This window comes from Mesitornis unicolor, unplaced genomic scaffold (genome assembly GCF_000695765.1).
Source record: "Mesitornis unicolor isolate BGI_N332 unplaced genomic scaffold, ASM69576v1 scaffold22348, whole genome shotgun sequence".
Lineage (NCBI taxonomy): Eukaryota > Metazoa > Chordata > Aves > Mesitornithiformes > Mesitornithidae > Mesitornis > Mesitornis unicolor.
The window spans coordinates 21,681-41,213 of record NW_010201514.1 but is presented as its reverse complement, the minus strand read 5'-3'; the positions used below and the strand labels follow the sequence as shown (position 1 = coordinate 41,213).

The 19,533-nt window shown below is 40.7% G+C and overlaps 1 protein-coding gene across 3 annotated transcripts in view; it reads left to right on the top strand.

Annotated features, from left to right (window-relative positions):
* The first annotated feature begins 4,808 nt into the window (after positions 1-4,808).
* The window catches only part of FYN (FYN proto-oncogene, Src family tyrosine kinase), a 36,084-nt gene continuing 21,359 nt past the window's right edge, over positions 4,809-19,533 (top strand). The window contains exons 1-6 of one of the 3 annotated variants that reach the window (XM_010190131.1): positions 4,809-5,066; positions 5,667-5,763; positions 9,197-9,295; positions 10,389-10,492; positions 14,153-14,302; positions 18,100-18,255. In XM_010190131.1, coding sequence (XP_010188433.1) covers positions 4,820-5,066; positions 5,667-5,763; positions 9,197-9,295; positions 10,389-10,492; positions 14,153-14,302; positions 18,100-18,255 — 853 coding nt within the window. In that variant the 5' untranslated portion in view covers positions 4,809-4,819. Of the gene's footprint in view, positions 5,067-5,666; positions 5,764-9,196; positions 9,296-10,388; positions 10,493-14,152; positions 14,303-17,464; positions 17,630-18,099; positions 18,256-19,533 lie in introns of all 3 variants that reach the window. The other 2 variants (XM_010190130.1, XM_010190132.1) reach the window with 2 other exon arrangements.

Here is a 19,533-nt window from a genome sequence, read left to right as displayed (position 1 = left end):
ACGGCTGCAGAAGCCAGACTAAGCAAAGGTTTATCAACACTTTTTACTTTTCAAGCACCACATGTTGGAGCTTTTCCTTTTAAAATAGAAGTATGAAAAATGGACTTTTCCTGGTACTCCTGGACTTTTGCTAGGCAATGATTAGCTGACAGAGAACTAACTGCTTTTGTTTCTGTTAACAGGGTTCACGTCTGGCTTTGGTAGGTGTTTCAGTCTTGGCTTCCATTTTGTATTGAGAACCAACAACCCACTATAAAAACAAAAGGAGGGTGATTTACAATAATAATAACAGTGTTAATAGCATCTCCTTAGCCTTCATCTGTTTCCTAACTGAAAGTAATTAAGGTGCTGTGATTATATAAATAATTAATAATTGAATAATTAATTTTGTATCTTTGTCGAATAACATTTCCATCATGTGGGAGGAAACTACTATTCTGGTTAGGCTGATGTTGGATTGCTTGCGATGTAAATGTTGGAGTCCAGGAAATACAACAAGGACAAGAAAGGAGACAAATAACATAGTGGTTATTTTCGTTTGTCTCTAAGGAAGTCTCAAAAAACCATGTAAATATTTTATGCTTTCATTAAAACACATGTTTTATATTGCCCATAAAAACACATCTTTAAAATAAATAAATTCAACTTGTTTGCATTAGAAAAGTTCTTTTTAATTAGTCTAGTTACATACCTTTTAACAATACCCGTGTCAAATTATGATAATGCTGTGTGACCCATAACTCACACATCTGAGAAATGCTGCCTTTACTAATGAAAATGGAATAAAATCTTGTTCCTTTACTGTAAGTTGTGCAGTATGTTGGATGAACAACGTTGCATGCTCATCTCTAGAGAATTTGGTGTAAAACAGCTCCAGATTTTCTTTGGTGAGCTCAGAGCTGGCTGAATAACTCCAGCCTTCCACATCTCCAAATGCTGACATGGGGAGATGAGACTTTTGGATACTAAAAGCCTGCTCTCTGATATCAAAGGAGATTAGTTTTTGGAATCCATTCATCGACACAAAGGCTGACACTGAATGGGGGTTATATTTATTGTCTATGAAGCCCCTGAGCTAGCTGAAGTCACTTTAAGCATGTACATGCATACATGTATTCTCTCACATTTAGTCAATTCCCCACAATGCTGGGGTTTTTGAGCCAGGAACAGACAACTTTCAGGGACTTGGCTTGAAAAGATGTGTGCATGTAACACCTGTGTCACGTTTTACAAGAAGCTACAATCAAGCAGTAGTATCCAATACTCAGATTGTCTCGACACTGTGACAAAGTGGGAAAGGGCAAGTGAAAGAAACAGCCCTTTTTATCAGTCATTCTCTCTGCATAAATTTTCGTTCCCTGTGCACTGCCATTGCCAGCACAAAGATAAAGGGAGCAAAAACCAAACAAAAATCAAGAAACTGATAATTCGCTGGTTTTCTATTCATGTCAATTCCTAGTACAAAGAAAACCTCAAACCATTATTTTTCTGAAACTACCAGAACATGTACAGAATCTCCTGGTTTGTTCATTTTTTTCAGAATTAATACTTTAAACAATTTTAATTTTGTGGCTGACTTGTAGTTCTAACTTTTCCTCATCAATTGACTAGAATGTGTAAATGAAGCATGTAGGGCTGTCTGTTGAGCACTTGTAACTTGGTATGTGAAATTTTCCCAGATTTCAGATCTTTCACTGCTCAGCTGAATGCTTGCAAATGAGTGACAACAAACCCCCTTCTCCCCAGCGCTCTCCCAGATTTCATGTTTCCCATTTCTTTTTTTCTTTCACTTTCTTTTCTGATTTTTCCCATGAAAGCACATGGGAAAAAATAAGAGGACAAACAGAGCAGGGAAGGGAGAGCAAGGAGGCGATAGAATTTCACTGTGAGGTAAGGTTGCAAGCCAACAAAAAGGTTGCTGAGATTCTTCTTTAAATAGTAAAGCCTGCACATCGCTTAACTGTTTTGAAGTGAGTAAGTGTATGTTCCAGCATGAGTCCTGGGCTCATCCCTCCCACCTGAAGTCCCCTGGGCTCTGTCAATGCTGTGAGCAGTGAGATGAGCCATTGCCCTGCAGGGCCCTCACTCTCCTTGTGGTGCTGCTTCACTCCCTGGCACTATCCTTGGAGCTTCTTGGCTCTGAGAGGAGCCAGGAAGACCTCACCTAGAACAGAAGGGCTCTGGAGCCAGACCATCCTTCTGCTGGAAGGGGTAAAAGCAGCAGAGGTATCTGCTCAAGCAATTTTTTGCAGCTGGCCAGGGCACCTCTGCACCCATCACAGTCTCTGTGGGCTCACCTGGAGTCACTGCCTGTCGGGGGATGGACAGCCTGGAGCCTGGAGCCCCAGCATGATACTCTGCACCAACCCAACTACTGGGGCAAGCAAAGGCTGGAGGCTGGCATGGCTGCTGCAGCACAGCAACGGCGTGTTTTGGCCTCTGCAGCCCCCTTCCCTTGACCTACTGTTACTTTAGTTTCTTGAGGGATCCCAGCTCATGCCACCCGTTGCAGCAAATGCAGGGTCAGGAATCCTGGTTTCTGTTCAACTCTTCCCATTTGTGTGAAGAAACTGAAAAGTTTTAGTGAGGGGACTCTGCTGAGTGGATGTTGTCGTCTTAAAGGAAATGGAGAGACTCTAGTGTAGACCCACTGAGATGATGAGTGAGCTGGAGCATCTCCCATATGAGGAAAGGCTGACAGAGCTGGGTCTGTTTAGCCTGGAAAAGAGGAGACTGAGGGGGGATCTCATTCATGCTTATAAATATCTAAAGGGTGGGTGTCAAGAGGATGGGACCAGACTCTTCTCAGTTGTGTCCAGTGACAGAACAAGGGGCAATGGTCACAAACTGAAACACAGGAGGTTCCATGTGAACATAGGGAAAAATTCTCTACTGTGAGGGTGACAGAGCACTGGAACAGGGGGCCCAGAGAGGTTGTGGAGTCTCCTTCTCTGGAGTCATTCAAAACTCACCTGGACGCAGTCCTGTGGGATCTTCTCTGGTTGATCCTTCTCTAGCAGGGGGTTGAACTGGATGATCTTCAGTGGTCCCTTCCAACCCCTACCATTCTGTGATTCTGCGAAATGCAAGAAGAGCACCTTTAAGTTAAGTGAAGAGGAAGAGACAGTAGACCTGTGCTAACTGCAGGCAATATGGCTCAGGGAAATATATTTAAATGGTGGTTGTTTTTCTGAACAGGCTTGTAGAATAACTGGAAGTATCTTCAAATTGTAGAAAATACCCTTCAATAGAAGGGCCTTTTTTAAAATTAGACTGGTTAGATTTAGGAAGCAGATATCCAGATTGTGTTCTGTCACAGACAAGCAGGGAGCTACTGCATAATTTTTCAAGTATTAGCAGCAGAGGAATGTGCTTTTTCTGAATCCCATGAATTTGTCAAAACCAATTTCCTGTGTTGCTGTTGGGGTAAAGCACACAAAAGAGCCAGCCTGGCAGCTACAGAAAAATGAGAATATTTGAAAAAGGGCAGGCTTTTTGTTTACCCTAAGTGACGGATATTGGCTGAAATGTGAAAAGAAATATGAAAAAAAAAATTATACACTACACTTCTTTTTTATGTTCTATGTATTTTCTCCCTGTCTATTTGTATATACTGGACAACTTATGTCCAGTGATTTTAAGTTTTTCGAAGATTCTTCTGTTGTCACTGCTCTTCTTGCAGTCCCAGTGTTTAAAGTATTTGGATTTTGTGCCAGGTTATGTGTAAGAGTCACCATTCCAGTTCAGATCAAGGGTGCATCCAGAAAAGTACCCGATTCTCAAGATTCATCACACCCGGCTTCAGGAACTCGGCTTTTGTGTCTAGATTAAAGCTTGAGTCAATAGGAAAGCATTTGGTAACACCAGCACATGGACTATAAGATGTTAGTGCTGACAAATGAAAAGCAATACCAGGTAACAGGACTAACCTCGGAGGGCAGCTTCTAAGATGTGGCGAATCACTCTCTGGCTCCCTCCACCCAGAGAGACATAGGCACCTAAAATTAAGTGAGATTAGCCCAGGCACTGGTAATGTCCCATGAGGGTGCTGAACAAGAGGTTGCAGGAATTACAAAACTTAGCACAACCTTTTCCAAGCCGTACCCTCATGGTTTCCTCTTGTCTGGTGTCTGGAATTTGAGACTTTCTGAATTTGACATGTTAACTTCTTTGTGACTTTCTCTGCTTTTTTAAAACGTATACCTCTGGCTGCCCTACCATCTGCTACTGGCAGGTAGTTTTACTCTTCAGTTTGGTGCTGTGTGAAAGGGAGCTTCTTGTGGTTTCTGTTGAACCATCTGACGAGCTCCCTCCTGCTTTCCTGTGCTGTGATAACTGTTGGCTCACTGTGTCTGCTCTTTTGTCTGCCACTAAGAGCTCCAGCAATGGAAAGAGTTGAAATGCCTTTAGATTAAGTCAGGTCTTGCATAGTTGGCAAGGTCAAACAAAGGCTTGAACACCTCTACTTGTGTCCTTTTGTGTCCTTTGCCCTTCTGGTGAAGGGTGAGTGAGAGAGGTTTCATCCTTTTGCTACCTCCGTGCAAGCCATTGCCTGGCCAGGGCTGGGCAGAGAGTTGCCACAACCCTGAGAGCAAGCAGGACCCAGGTCCCAATGGGAAACCACTGCAAGGAAGATTTTGTGTGAGGTTTTCATCCATATTGCTGTTTGAACTCAAACCACTGTGGGTTTTTTCCAAAGTATTTAACTTTTCAGTGGTGAACTTAATTTGATCCTTGTCATCTGTGGGTTTGGGGGAGATCTGGTGAGTGTCAATATATGAACGCCTGTCCTTTCCTTAATTTCCTAGGATTTTAGATAATGGGCTGTGTGCAATGTAAGGATAAAGAAGCAACAAAACTGACTGACGAGAGGGATGGCAGTTTAACTCAAAGCTCAGGCTACCGCTATGGGACAGATCCCACTCCGCAGCACTATCCTAGCTTTGGTGTGACTTCAATCCCAAACTACAACAACTTCCATGCCACAGGAGGCCAGGGACTGACTGTGTTTGGTGGAGTCAATTCCTCCTCTCATACAGGGACGCTGCGTACAAGAGGAGGAACAGGTGAGTTTCAAAGTCTTCTTTCAGTGCTCTTAGTGAGTACCAATCACATAATTACACCAGAGGCATGACTGTCTCAGCATGCTGCTTTTGGGAAGTGTTATCTTATTGAACAGTGCAAAGCATTGAAGTAGGGGTGGAGCTGGGTCTTCAGCCTTACCTGTGATAATCTGTAGGTGCTAGCTCATTTGGGAGTTGAGAAATTATGTACACATGCCTAATTTGCCTGCTTACCTGCCTCATCCTTCTGCCAGGGAAGGGAAAGTGTGGTCTGGGCCACCTCAAGCAGTTAACAGGAAATACTTGGCGTGGCCATGTCTAAACCCTCTCTTCAAATCCCCTTTGGTCACTTGGGATCCTGCACTGTGTGTGGTTACCAACCCAAGAGGACTGATGACTGTACAGAGTGAAGGAGGTGGTGTACCCACTGGCTGCATAAAAGCACAGGGGTTACACTGGTTGACCAAAAAGTGGGAGACTTCAGTTTATTTTGCTCCTCATCAACCAGAATAGTTTACGTTTGACTCAGCCACCTGATCTCTTGAGGCTCCTGTCCCTCCTGTTTTTTGTGATGGAGTGTAACTCGCCTATCTTCTTCTTTAGGTGTAACTCTTTTTGTGGCGCTTTATGACTATGAAGCAAGAACAGAAGATGACTTAAGTTTTCACAAAGGAGAAAAATTTCAAATACTTAACAGCTCGTAAGTTTTAGGCTTGGGAATATGCTTTTTAATATTTTAAAATTTATAATGTTGACAATTATATTTGCTTATTTTATTAGTAAAATTGAATGTTGTATACTCCAGATATGTAAGGGGTTTGCATGTCTTTGCATTTAGTGCACTTTTGCCAAGTGCTTTATTACTGAAAAACCTTTTAAACCCATGCAGCTTTACTTCAAAAATAAGTGTTAGATTTTGTGATTTGCTGCTTACATTTCAAAGTAAATTCACATTCAGAACTGAGAGCACCAGCTCTGTACTTTACCAGTAGTTACAGAAGTTTTGCAAGGCATGTTCAGACACTTTTTTGCAATCTGCTGCAAGTATCTCTACACAGAAACAAGCTAAAAAGTGATTCACAAAAGAGATGTTACCCAGACTTGCATGCCAAATAAGTTTAAAAGCTTTTTTTTTTCCTTTTAAAGGTAAGTGATACAGCCAGAACGTGCTAGGAAGTTCTGTTAAGTGAGAATGTACAGTTCCATTTGGCAAGAAAACCACACTTCCATCCTGGAAATTATCAACTTAAAATTAATTTTATTAACTGCCCACAGAAAAAACTCCCTTAGCAATTTAAAAATAACATCTAAAACTTACTGTGCTACTGACCTATATCTGAACATCTTGAAATTCTTGGCTAAGAATATAAAGTTGAAGGCTCTGTGTTATGTTCAGTATTGCTATCATGTAAAGGTAAAAATGGGTTAACAACCAAGTATGTCACTTTCTAGAGACTTTGTGATATTACTCTCATCCTTTTTTTCTTTCTTACACTGTGTGACAGTGAGGTAAATTCATCCCTCGTGCAACTCCTGTTAATTTTAATAGAACAACTCCAGGGTTGGAGTTGGCTCGGTGTGCATTAAACGGAGAAAAAAAAAAGTCAGGTAATTCTGTGGAATATTTCATGAAGCCATGAAGCTGAAGAGCTTTGATGTAGATGAAAGTGCAGAAACTTCAGTTACAACTTGCAGAGAGAGCAGCAGTTTTTAAACCTCCAATTAGCACTTGGCAAAAACCCCTTTTTTAACTTATCATCCATTTTTTGTTCATGTTGCCTGCTGCTTTCCTAACCTTGGCAAACTATGCCATAAAAAAGAAAAAGAAACTAAAAGAAATTCCATACGTTATAAATTCCTTGCACGTGCCGGTTGATGAAATCAAGGGGTGCTCACCAGGTCTCACGGAGCAAGCATAGCTGGAATCAGTAGGACAGAGAGAGTGCCCCACGTGTGGGCAGTTGCAGTCCATGTGTTGATGCAAGAAATTACTGCCTGAAGGAAGGGTTTCCAAGAGGAAATAATAAGGAAAAAAATCCACTGATTTTCTTATAGGATTAGAGAAGCTCAGTTCCCATCATAGTCAACTCTGCTTGCAAACATGGACCTAACCACACTCCTGGAGTACTGACAGCCAGGCTGGGAATCTCCAGAAAGCAGCTTTTCTGTGAGAATTCTTCCTCTCTTTCACTTATATCAGAAATGATAGGAAAGAAGCCCATTTTTTTAAGAGTCTGGCAGTGGTGCTTGCAACCAGAAAGAATATGTGTACAAAACTAGTTTGACTGGAATTTTTTTGGAGGGGTTTGGATTTTTTGTTAACTCTCAACAATTGAAATCTGACTTGTGCTTTGGATTAAAAGCTCAGGACAGCAATACCTGAAATGACGTACAGAGGGGTTATCCCTGCAATTCGAAGTCTGAAATTATACCAAGGGCAGTCTGGGGAAAAGAGGTACCTGCAGGGGTGATTTAGAGCAGAGCCTGAGTTCGATGCTCAGAAACACTTGGCCATCCCCTGCATCCCCACTCCTGCCCACCCTGGCTACCCACATTGACTCATCTCCTCCCACCTCAGTTAGGTGTCTAAAATTAAGAGCTGTCAGAAAAGTCTGTGTTCCTTCTCCTTTCTGGCAGCTTTGAGAGATTTAAGCTTCTCTGTCAAAGCAGAGGGGGTTGTTCCCAATGTTGTGATCACCTATGGGACTGCTTTTTTCCTCCCTAGATATGATAAAATACCTCCATCTAGTGGACTCTTTGTACAGTAAGGAGAAGAAATGCAATGGTACAATTTATCAGCCACGGTATGGCATAATCTCTCAGAAATATTCTACACCAACATAAGGGGGAAGCCTTACCACTTGATGTGGTAAAATTAGGGACATAAACAGGTAGGGCCATTTGCCTGACATACTGATGCACACAAAGTGGATTAAAATAGGGTCAGCTGCCAGCCTTTAGAAAAGCTACTTGTTCTTCACTTTTTTGAACTGTAGAATTGGAAACACCTGCTTTTGACTAATTACAGCTGTTTTCTAGTTGTTTTCCATAGTGTTCATACTCCTTCAAACTGTTAAAGAAGAGTTGAAAATTTAAAGCAAGAGCTTGACACAACCTTTCCTGTCAGTAACAGCTTAAAAAATGTGTTTTCTGTAACTGCTTGCTTAAAGAAGAGGCTGAATTCTCTGGCCATGTTTGAGAATAGTGTTTTAATTAGTGAACAAATCTCTGTTTTACAGAGAGGGGAACTGAGAAAGAGTTTCTAAGCAGTCCAGAAATAGAAAAGAGAATGCTTATTAGTAGCGTTAGGAGTTAAACATCAGTGAATCTGGTGCTGAGAATGAAATACAAATTGCTAAATGTCAAATCATTGTGTCCTGTAAATAGCTGAGAAATAAATTTATCCTAAAGTTACACATTCTACAGTAACACACGTTGTCTGAAGGGCGGTACCATGTCCCACTGTGCACACCAGTGTACGACAAAAATGGATGCTAAGCCTGTGGAACACTGCCGTAAGATGGTCCTGCATGGACCTCTTCATATTTAAGTGTTATAGAAGAATGGGTTTTGCAAGTAATTGAAAATGCCTCAGAGTCCTTTACTGCTTCAGATGCCTTCTCTAGGTGACCAGGAGAGGGAATGTAGACAATCAAGTGTGATCTTTAAGGGCTTAAGGCTTGATAGATGGCTTTTTGATGCCTTTGGGTTTCACAGTAATTAACCTCATAAAAATTTAAAATTAGCAGTGGATGTGGCAGTGATCAGTTTGGCAGTTTTTCTATAAGCTCTCTCAAGAGTCTGTATTAGAGTAATTGCTATGGAGACAGCTTTTGATATTCCAGTCCAAATCCAGCCCTAATCAAGCCTGATTTCACTGGATTGTTATGCCTGTTTATGCCATTATGCTACGTTTGGAAGGCTGCATTACTAATCACCACTGAAATAATCATAGGTGTAAAGAAAGATGTATATTATTTGGGTTTAGCTGCAAACAGCTCTCTCAGAAGCAGTAAAGAGCCGAGTTGCTATGGATTCTCACACCACACAGCTGCAGGTGCTGTTAGCAAAGTCAGATCATTGCCTTTACAGCTGTGTCTCGCTCTCACTTCTCCTCATCTCTGTTTCTGCAGGGAAGGAGACTGGTGGGAGGCCCGGTCCTTGACAACAGGCGAAACTGGTTACATTCCCAGTAATTATGTGGCTCCAGTCGATTCCATCCAAGCAGAGGAGTATGTTTTCATTTCATTGTAAAGACATATTAGTGCTGTATTTGAAGGAGGTTTGAGGAGTTGGTTTTGATTGATTGCAGCGATTTTTCAAATTACTTACATTATTTTTATTTCGGTTCTTAACTGCACTGATAAATAATTAGGTAATTAGTAACAAAAACACAAGCTCAGTGCTTTCTCAGTGTCAAAACAAAGGAAGAAAACCTAAAGAAACATAGGTCTGCTTCCTTTTTTCAAATGTTGACTGATTTCAAGCTTTAAGTGAAACGTGCCCTTGCTTTTCCTGAGCTGACTTATAAAAACATATGGAGTCAATTAGTGTGCAAATTGTCTATTAAAAAGGGCATGCTGTATCAACAAATACCTACCAATAGGTAGGATGCCTACAATGCCTACAGCAGGCAGCATAATGAGGACATATCTATGTGAAAAGTGGAGTGCTGTGTTTATCCATATTATTTCCAGTATAAAAGAGACACTGGAGGAGCTTATATAGCTGAGCAGCTACTACTGTAGTCTGTAATTCAGGTTGTATTTGGTTGATTGTGAAAACAAACAAAAAAATTGCTGCAGGAAGGAAAAAGGTACTGAAACTCTGAAAGCCTTATACAACCGCAGTAAAGTGGTTGCATCTGATCCTTTTACTGTGCTTTTATAGCTGTGCTGCAACAAAAATACTGAATACTAATACATTACTATGTAAGTCAAATATGTAGTTTATAGCAACAACTGTAAAAATACTGCTCGTCGGCAGTGATGCATTTTTCTGCCCTTTTCCATGTCTCTTCCTTCCCCTCACCAAGTCTTACTCTTTGTTAAAGTCTGGCCTTTGGCACCAGACACCAAACCAGCACTCTCAGCATCGACTGATTATAGGCTTAATGGAAGGTGCTACTGCACAACGTATACAACATCTACCACAGTTTGTCACATTAGCTTCCCACTGCAATCAAAGAGACACAGCGTGACAAAAATGATTGAATATACTTAAGTAACCATAGTTTCTGCAAATAATCCTCCCTGTCTGAACTCTGTGGCACTACCTAGTAATGCTATGTGGCATTTGTCTTACTATTTCTGATGTTTGCCTTAGGTGGTACTTTGGCAAGCTTGGCCGAAAAGATGCTGAGAGGCAGCTGTTGTCATTTGGAAACCCCAGAGGTACCTTCCTGATCCGGGAAAGTGAAACTACCAAAGGTAGGTGGGCCAAAGCTATTCTGACAACACATGAGAAGATATATGAAAAAAGTTGAGCTAAGTTTGTGAAATACTGTTTTCAGCATATATGTGTGCTAGGGAATTAGATGTCTGGACATCCTAGGTCTTAGTGTGAGTGTTCAAAGCAGAGAACAGCCCAAGTGCAATCCGTGCCACGCTCAACCTGGAGTATCTGCAGTGCAAGTCATGCACAGGCAGGGTGCTCTGCTCTGCTGTCACACTCCTAACACCACACTGTCTCACTCAACATGTGTGTTGAGGCTGCTGCTATTGCAATGGAGTTGGGTGGAAAGTGGTCCTTCAGAGCAGCAGCTATGGGGCTGCAAGAAGCAGTATCCATATCCAGGTCCAGCCACAGCCAGCTATCTTACTGTGAACAGATGCTGGGAATCTCCAGTCTAGTTTGGAGAAAATTGCTCCTTACTTCTGAACAAGCAGAATATTTAAACCTTTCCTGGAAGATGTAAGACAAGATTTTTGGGGGGAGGGAGGTACTCGTTATTCTTTTGAGAAGATTAAGGAAATTTTTGGCCTTTCACCTTTGAAATTATGGATCCCTGGGAGGAAAGATGTTGCCGTTTTAAATTCATAGATTAACAGTGAAAAGACTTGAAAATATTTATAATTAATATATTCATAAAGTATTCAACTGTATCCACTCTGCTGAAGTCAAGTGGAAGGATGTACTGTCCTTCTTCCCTCTAAAAATATTGGAGGAGTTCCAGTTTTCTTGGTGGGTGCTATCTTTGCTTTAACATTTTGTTCATGAGGCCTATCAACATCATATTCAAAGCTTCACATATGTGAAAAGATCTCTCTAACTCATACAACTATTGAGGACAAAACCTGCAACTAAGTGAAAAAAACTGGCCATTTCTCAATTAACCAGCAATCCAAAACAATAGCTATGGGAAGCATGAGTCACTGGAATTAATTCCATGTAAGTTCCAAAGTCTAATGATGGTTCATGTAATTAAAGCACTGACTTGTCAGTGCTTTGATCAGAGCACACTCTATCAGCTGGAGTTAGCATGCCAAGTGGCTGGACTCATGGCTGGTAAAGAGGCTATAAGAACAGAAGCACGACTTCCCCCTCCTCTTGACCTATCTTCAGATGCTGCGTTCTGTCATTTAAAATTGTAGAAGTTTTACATTTTTGGCCTCTGCAGTCACTGGATTCTTCCTTCGCTACCAGTACCCCTGAAGACTGTTTCTGGTGCAAAATCTCAATAAGCACACTGTTGTTCCAGACAGTTCATTTCCCATCTTGTCACTCCACGGCTTCACCATACCTTATCTCGCAGTGAGGCATTCTCACCAGGAGCAAGACAGGTTCTGACTTGCTCCTTTTCTGCTAATAGCTTCCACCTGTTCCTTTTCACCAGCAGTTGTTGTGTGAGGAGCAGGACTTCATTCCACGCTGTGCCGAGTTTAAAAGCTCACTCCTATAGGCCTGCAACACGACACTGTTTCTCTAAACCACATTAGCAGTTTCATCTGTTTTGACCATTTTTATACAATGATAGGGGACATGTTTTGTAGGGCTGTTTACTTAGCTAAGTCAGGGCTTTTTTCCAGAGCTTCTTGTGGGATGCAAAAGCATTGGGGAAATGGAGTAATCTATCATGGATAGACTTATAGCAGCAAGATTAATTTCTCTCCATTTGAACTTAGGGCTTTCTACATCTTCAGGCTAAGTTTGCATCAAAGCCATTGGAAAAAAACCAAACATGCGTGTTTTTTTAAAAAAATGTCTTTTTCCCTTCTCATCCTTGTAGTGTTTCAGTATGTTGTTAGAAGAAAACAGACAGAGCTTGTTGTTCATGAGAGAGAAAAAAAGTCAGCAGGGAGGGCTCAAATGCTGCGTTCTCCTATAAGTCTTCTTCCAACAAGTCATCTTGGGCTTGAGGCAGGAATTGTTTTGTGACCTGGAATTGTCTCCTCTGCTTTAAATAATAGCAAAAATAAAATTAATCAGGATCATGTTAAAAGTATCACTGTGGATGACTTCAGCATGAATTTAACCTCCCTTAACCATAGTTGCCTCCTCTTCTTACTTCCAAAATAAATCATATGGAGCTGGCTTTTCAGTTTTTCAATGCCTGACTACCCAGGTACTTCATCAGCTCTTGTCTATATAATCTTTCACCTGGTTTCAATCTCCACTCTCCAAGGCTGTCTGGTTTTAGGTTTGTTTTCTTTTTTAAAAAAATCATTAGTATGACATATTGTAATGTCTTGTTTCCTTCCAAATTTTTATTATGTATATCTCTTATATTTGAATTTATCATCAGATAATGATGAATAGTATAAATAACCAGCAGCCTAAAGAAATGAATAATGAAATCCATCTTGGTTCTTGTTTTTGTCCAGATTTGAACTAAAGCTCTGGTCCTGCAACTTGATCTGAGGTCAGCGGGGGTCCACAGGGGGCCACCCACATAGCTCTGTTTGCAGACCTGGAGCCACAGATTGTTTACATTTTCCTAAAGAATCTAAAATAGTGACCAGATAGGCAGGGAGCATGTCTAAAGACAATACAGCTGCTGCCAGGGGATCAAAACTCACAAATGTGGAGGTGGAGAACACTGCCTGGAAAATTTTGAGAACAGGCTGACAGCGTACAAGCCAGAGTGATGGTACAGAGTATGCACAAGATGTGCTTGCAAATCCCCAAAAAGCTACGAACTCCTAGCTCAGAGAGATGTACTTACTCAGGGGGAGAACCTCCTCAGAAAAATATCCTAAACAAACTGTATTTTTCCACACTTCGAAATAAAAACTCTGTCACTCCTCTCAGGGTGTCTTCTATTTGCATAAACCAGAATCATCTGTGTGAGTGCTGGCTCTTTTCTTCCTATTTAGAAGACAAACAACAGGGAATCTGAGAAGTCCTTGTAGTCAGGGTGGAGACGTTTTGGTCGCTGCAGCTCCCTCGGCAGCGAGCCACCCACCAGCACAGCCTACTGCAGGTTAACATGGTCAGGGAAACTTCTTCCTGAGGAGACATCTTGGGGCATCTTATATGGCATTTAATCCCTGTGTTTGGGTATCTGAATCCCACCAGTAAGCTCTAAAATTCCAGTGTGGATGTGGAAAGTGAAACATGCAGTTCTTGACAGTCTCCTGGTACACAGTCTTGGTGTAGTACCACCTTCCAAAGACTGTGACGTGCACCGTTTGCTAATTTGGTTGTTTAATGTTTATAAAGAAGTTTGGGATCCATCTGGGTAACAACACTACACATATATAAAGTCATTATCTCCAGTGCTTCCTATGAAAATCTTGATATTTACCACCCACTGGCATTTACCTAAAGTATAGTATTTGCAGTATAACCTGCCACTTAGAATAGGAAAACTCAGTTTAACAACCTGAAGTAGTAAATGTTAAAATACGATTTTTCTTTTACACAGAAGTCCTGATTTCTTTCTAGAGAAGTATGAAAGGGACATGATTTGCACATTATAAGGTTTCTGTGATACTTACTTGGTTGTGTTAGGTTCTTCTTCTTTTTCAAAGTACAGTAAGCATTTTTTGGAAGCCATTTCTCTTTCACTCTGTAACAACTGATCAGCAAACAAATCTTTGTATCTAAAAGCTACTTACAATTTTTTCTTTCTCCTTTTCTTGGAACAGGTGCCTATTCCCTGTCTATTCGTGACTGGGATGATATGAAAGGAGATCATGTCAAACATTATAAGATTCGTAAACTTGACAATGGTGGATATTATATCACAACTCGGGCACAGTTTGAAACTCTTCAGCAGCTGGTTCAGCATTATTCAGGTAATTTTTCAGATAATACATGGCACTCTTAAGTATCGTAAAACAAAAGTGTTTGCTGCTGAGCTGACGTATGTGTAAGATGCCCTAAAGAGTCATTTGAGCTATGTCTCCTGCTTGTTGTAACACATCTTCCATTATCCCTTTCCCATTACAGTTATAAATGGCCTTGAGTGCTGTTGGCAGTGTACAGCAGCAGAGCTTTTAAAAGCTAGCACTCTATTGAAGTAAAGAGTTTGCCTGCTCTCCCTCTCCTAAGCAAGCAGAATTACTGAATTTGACTTGCACATCTCAAAGCCTGTATTTCCTGTGCAAAAGCGAGTGCTAATGAGTACCATTTTGCAGCACAATATTGCTAATAAAGCAAATAGGGAATTGTATTGTGGAATTCAGTCACTTAAAGAAATGACCAAAAGGTTTACATATATTAACTGACTCAAAAATTCCCACTGGATTTGTGTTCAATGTGCAAAGTATTAACATTTAAATTATAATCAGTTTAATTTTTAAAATAAATATGGCAAGGTGGGTGTTTCTTTATGCACACTGTTTGTGTCCACCCACCAAGTTATTTTTTTTTTTGTATTCCTATGATTAGAACATGGTATGCAAAAGTGCACCCTGCTGTCACTGGGGGTTGGTATACAATAGACACAACTTTAAAGTCCTCCAAACACCTGCACAGGTCATTCATTCTTGTGTAGAAGATTGCCATACTTCTCAACATGGTCATTTTTAAAGCAGAAATTCATATTTTAAATTATTTTCCTTTTTATTTTTTCCTTTAGCTTTTCATAATATTAACAGATGACCTCAAATGCTCACTGCTCAAAAACTTTTCATATTTTCTACTTGGGAAATCAGCTTCTCCATGGGGTGTTTTTTCTGTATTCTTTGTATTCTGTCTGCTGTATTCTTATGCTATTCATACTGGACATCTGGCTGTCTTCTCCGCCCAGTTTCTGATGGATGTATGCTGCCTGGGAGGTTTCGTAGTTGTTTCTGGTGACTCTACATTAAACTAAGATAAATAGTGTATAAAAACCCACATCTAAGGAAGATAATTTCCAACCCCACTGTACCAACTGGTATATGTCAACTTTTAGTTTTTGTGTGGTCAAATTATTTGGGTCATGTATTTTCCATGGACAGATTCAAAAACAGATCTGGAAGCAGCCATTTCTGTCCAACACAGAGGGATAATCAGTAGGATTTGGATAGGGTAGCTCAGGAGGATGTGGTACAGTCCCACACTCCAGAGGTTTCACCTGTGGTCTCCAGACCCAGGTAAACACAGGAGCCCTCATTCCATGCCAGCCCCAGGTGACTCAAAACATAAAAGGGGGCCTCTAACCCCCTGCTCCACACTCTGGATTGTGAGAGGTAGATTAGCGCAATGCCTTGTGAGTGCCTGGATTTACTTCTAGGGAGAGCTCAAAGGTGTCCAAATGACTCCATAAAGGTCAGATGGCTCCTGAAGAACCACTGCTGAGACTGCAGGTCAGTGTCTATACAGCAGGACAGGTATGCTCTGCAGCTCACCCTTCAGCCTTCAACCCATAGCTGTCCAGGCTGGAGGGCCTGTCCTGTCCAGGCATCTGGAAACGGGGCTACCCAGGTAGTGCAGCTTGGTCTCCTGTAAGCAGTCCTGGGTTGGGAGTTGGAAGTACAAAGTGTACTTCTGTGCAGACACAGCACGGGTATCCCATTGCACTGCCGAGTACCCTCGTTACCCAGACTTCCCTCTTATCCCAGCCTCTTCTTACCTGGGTGATAAAACCAACTGCAGGGTCTGGGCTTTTGCAGATGAGATTTACAAGTGAAAAATACTGAGATCTTCAGGGTATCCTGACATCAGGCTAAAGCCCAATAACAGCACATGTGAAATTAAAGCACCATTCATCCAATCCCTAGCAGCTGCCCTGTCAAGCATAAGCTCCTGTGTGTGCAGACTAGATTTAACTGCAGCACCAGCATGTCAAAGTTTTTCTTTTCTTTTTTCAGTTAAAGAAACAAGGAGGTTTTAAAAACCCCCAGTTTCTTTCTGCAGCTGTCCAAACTCATAAGGAAACTTTCCAGGTACTATCCATATTTTGAGTAGTCCCTCTCCTAATGTTCTCATTAGAATTAACTTGGAGGAAGACATGCCAACTGGTCAGCTTATCTTCCCTCTTTTGTGGCCTTTGTTGTCTTGCTACGGGAGACACAACGAAGCCCAAGTCAGGGTGTCTGTAGGTACTTCCCCACCATCCCACAACATTTGTGCTGAGGAGGTGTGATGCTGACACAAACTGTTCACCTGCCCAAGAAGAAACCTTGCACTGGAGAAAGAAGATTATGTTTGAGTCTGAAATACAGTTGTCGTTCCCTGTCTTGTTCTGCTCTGCTGCAGCTGTTTTAAGATACAAGTCGCTGTGCAAGCTTTATATTGCAGTCTGCTTTGTGCAGCATAGTATACTACACAACAATACATATATGTACCATATATATATATAATTGTTTTTACTCCTACCAAAATATCTTGTAACTTTTTTCACAATTCACTTTTCTGTGAAGCTTTGCAAGAGACAAGGATAATGAATCTGCTCCAAACAATGTAGGACTGGCTGCATATGCTATAAAGAATGGCAGAAAAAGCCTTTAAAAGGACACCTAGAAAAACACCTTTTCAGAGCAGCGTATAGAAAATACCTTTTCCCAGGATACCTAGGAAGAAAAATTAGCAACAAAGTCCACCAAATTTTCATTGCTGTGATTTTCAGAAAAAGTAAATCTTCTCTGTGTTTCTTTTACTCAGTTCAGAAGCAATCCAGTTTGTGACATACAGATGATTTTTTAAAAGTTATACTGTACTATAGTGTACCAGTTACTTGTGAAGGTATCTTAACACAGTATTATGGGAGAAGGGAAATCCTGAGTCCACAAGAGAAACCATTTGCGGTCACCTTCCATTTCAGGCTGTGGAAGCAGAGACTAAAATATTTCCTGTTCTGTCTCAAATGAATATGTTTCAGTGTTCAATTTCTAATCTTCCAGGTTGCTTTGTGGTATGCAACTAACAGCTGTTGTGAGTAGCGTTGTTTTTATGCTTACTGTTTTTGTTTCATGTCACACTTTTTTTTCTTTCCTCTCCTTTGCTGTTGGCTTCACTTCTGGCTCCATCAGAGAGAGCTGCAGGTCTTTGCTGCCGCTTAGTAGTCCCCTGTCATAAAGGAATGCCAAGGCTTACTGATCTGTCTGTCAAAACCAAAGATGTCTGGGAAATTCCACGAGAATCCCTACAGTTGATCAAGAGACTGGGAAATGGGCAGTTTGGGGAAGTATGGATGGGTATGGAGCAAAATAATTATTCTAAAATAGCTCTCTGTGTGGGGATTGCAAGATGGAAGGTGAAAATACAGGACATTTTGACCCACAAGAAAAAATAAGCAAAGCTCAAGCTGTTCAGAAAAGTACCTTTGGAAACATATCTTTGACTTTGAAATACTTTAATCTTCAACTTTTACTGTAATTGATGGTAAAAGAAAGCTGAAATTCCATGTTTTCTTGGAAGGTTTTGATTTTGACAAATTAGCGCTGTTTTAATAATAAATCAAGGCTCACATGGTCATCTATTAATTATACCAAGGAGCCTTTTTCTGGAAGCTATCAAAAAAGTCCTGACCCTCAGTATCCAAAAATCAGTGTTTGCAAATGAACTTTAATGCAGCACTGAGAGACAAGTCACCTTCCATCTTTCTCAATGCATGCATAAGTTTGGATTATAAGTGTGTTTTTTTTATTAATTTCCTCTCCTATAGAGAAAGCTGATGGTTTGTGTTTTAACTTAACTGTGATTGCTACGAATAATACCCCACAAACTGTTGGATTGGCTAAAGATGCATGGGAAGTTGCACGTGATTCATTATTTCTGGAACAGAAGCTTGGTCAGGGGTGTTTCGCTGAAGTGTGGCGTGGTAAGGCAGAGAATATATTTTGCTTTGGATGGATCTTTTAAGACCCTCTTGGCAGAAATAAACATTTCAAGTAGAGATCTTAAAGCTAAAAGATCAGCATGGTACGAAATATTGGTCTGTATCACCTCTAACAGTCAGACCTAAATACAGTAATCCTTGGGGAAGCTTCCTTTCATTTGCACACACTGGTATGAGAGGTTAGGGCATTAAACTTCATGAATTGCATTGCATTTATTTGGGTGACTACACAATTGCTAGGTATAAAAATAGGAATAATGCTAAACTTGTAAGGCAGAATGGCTAACCAGAATTTAATCTGGTAAGTAGATGTTTTTATTTCCTCATATGTTTTAGCATTGATGGGTTCAGACCCTGCAAATGCTTCCATCCACTCTCCCAAGTGTCAGCAAGCTGATATTGTCAAGCTAGCTTTCCCATGCATCCACTTCTTTGAGTCTGTTTTGAAATTTGTATCTGCAGCAGAAGCCCGTAACTCGATACAGAGACATGGGACAATGAAGGCAAGACTTGCCCAGCCCAGCTGAACCTCCACTTTGAAGTCCAGAAATACTGACGTTTTCCAAATCCACTGACATTGTTTTCTACACACTTGCCAGCTTTACTTACTACTCCCCTTGCTATGGGCCTCATTCTTTTAATGATTATAAAACAATGGCAATTTAAAATATACATAAATCTAATGTAGCCATAGCATTGAAACACAATATAGTGGCTCAATTTTTGTGCCAAATTGCATTCTGTGTAGCCTATTTAAAATGACCAATTCAAATAAAGAATTGCTAAATGTTGTTTCTTTACATCAGAAGCATTTGGTGGAGCAGTTTGGCCACTCTTCTTGTTGCAGTGACACAAAAGTATGTACAACCAAAATAACCAGTGGGCTCTCCTGGACTCTTACAGCTGTTTTCTGTTGCAAGACTACATCAAGGAGCATGGCAGCAAGTCTGTGAAATTTATAGACTTTACAGACTACAAATATAGAAATTTATGCAATTTCACAGAATTACAGTTAACCTGTTGCAACGAAAACTACCTGTGTTTTATATTAGCATCCCCAGATAACTGCAGTCTCATCTTCCTGTTCTCCATGTTGAATGCATGCAAGAGTTTCAGGTCGATGTGAATACTTAATGGTCAGCTTTGTGTGCCATAGATCTTAAACTGTTACAAGCTAAAGTAACAAATGCAATTTTTAAAAAAAATCAGCTATGAGAAATACAGTGACAAGTATCAGTACCAAATATGTCAGAAATGTAA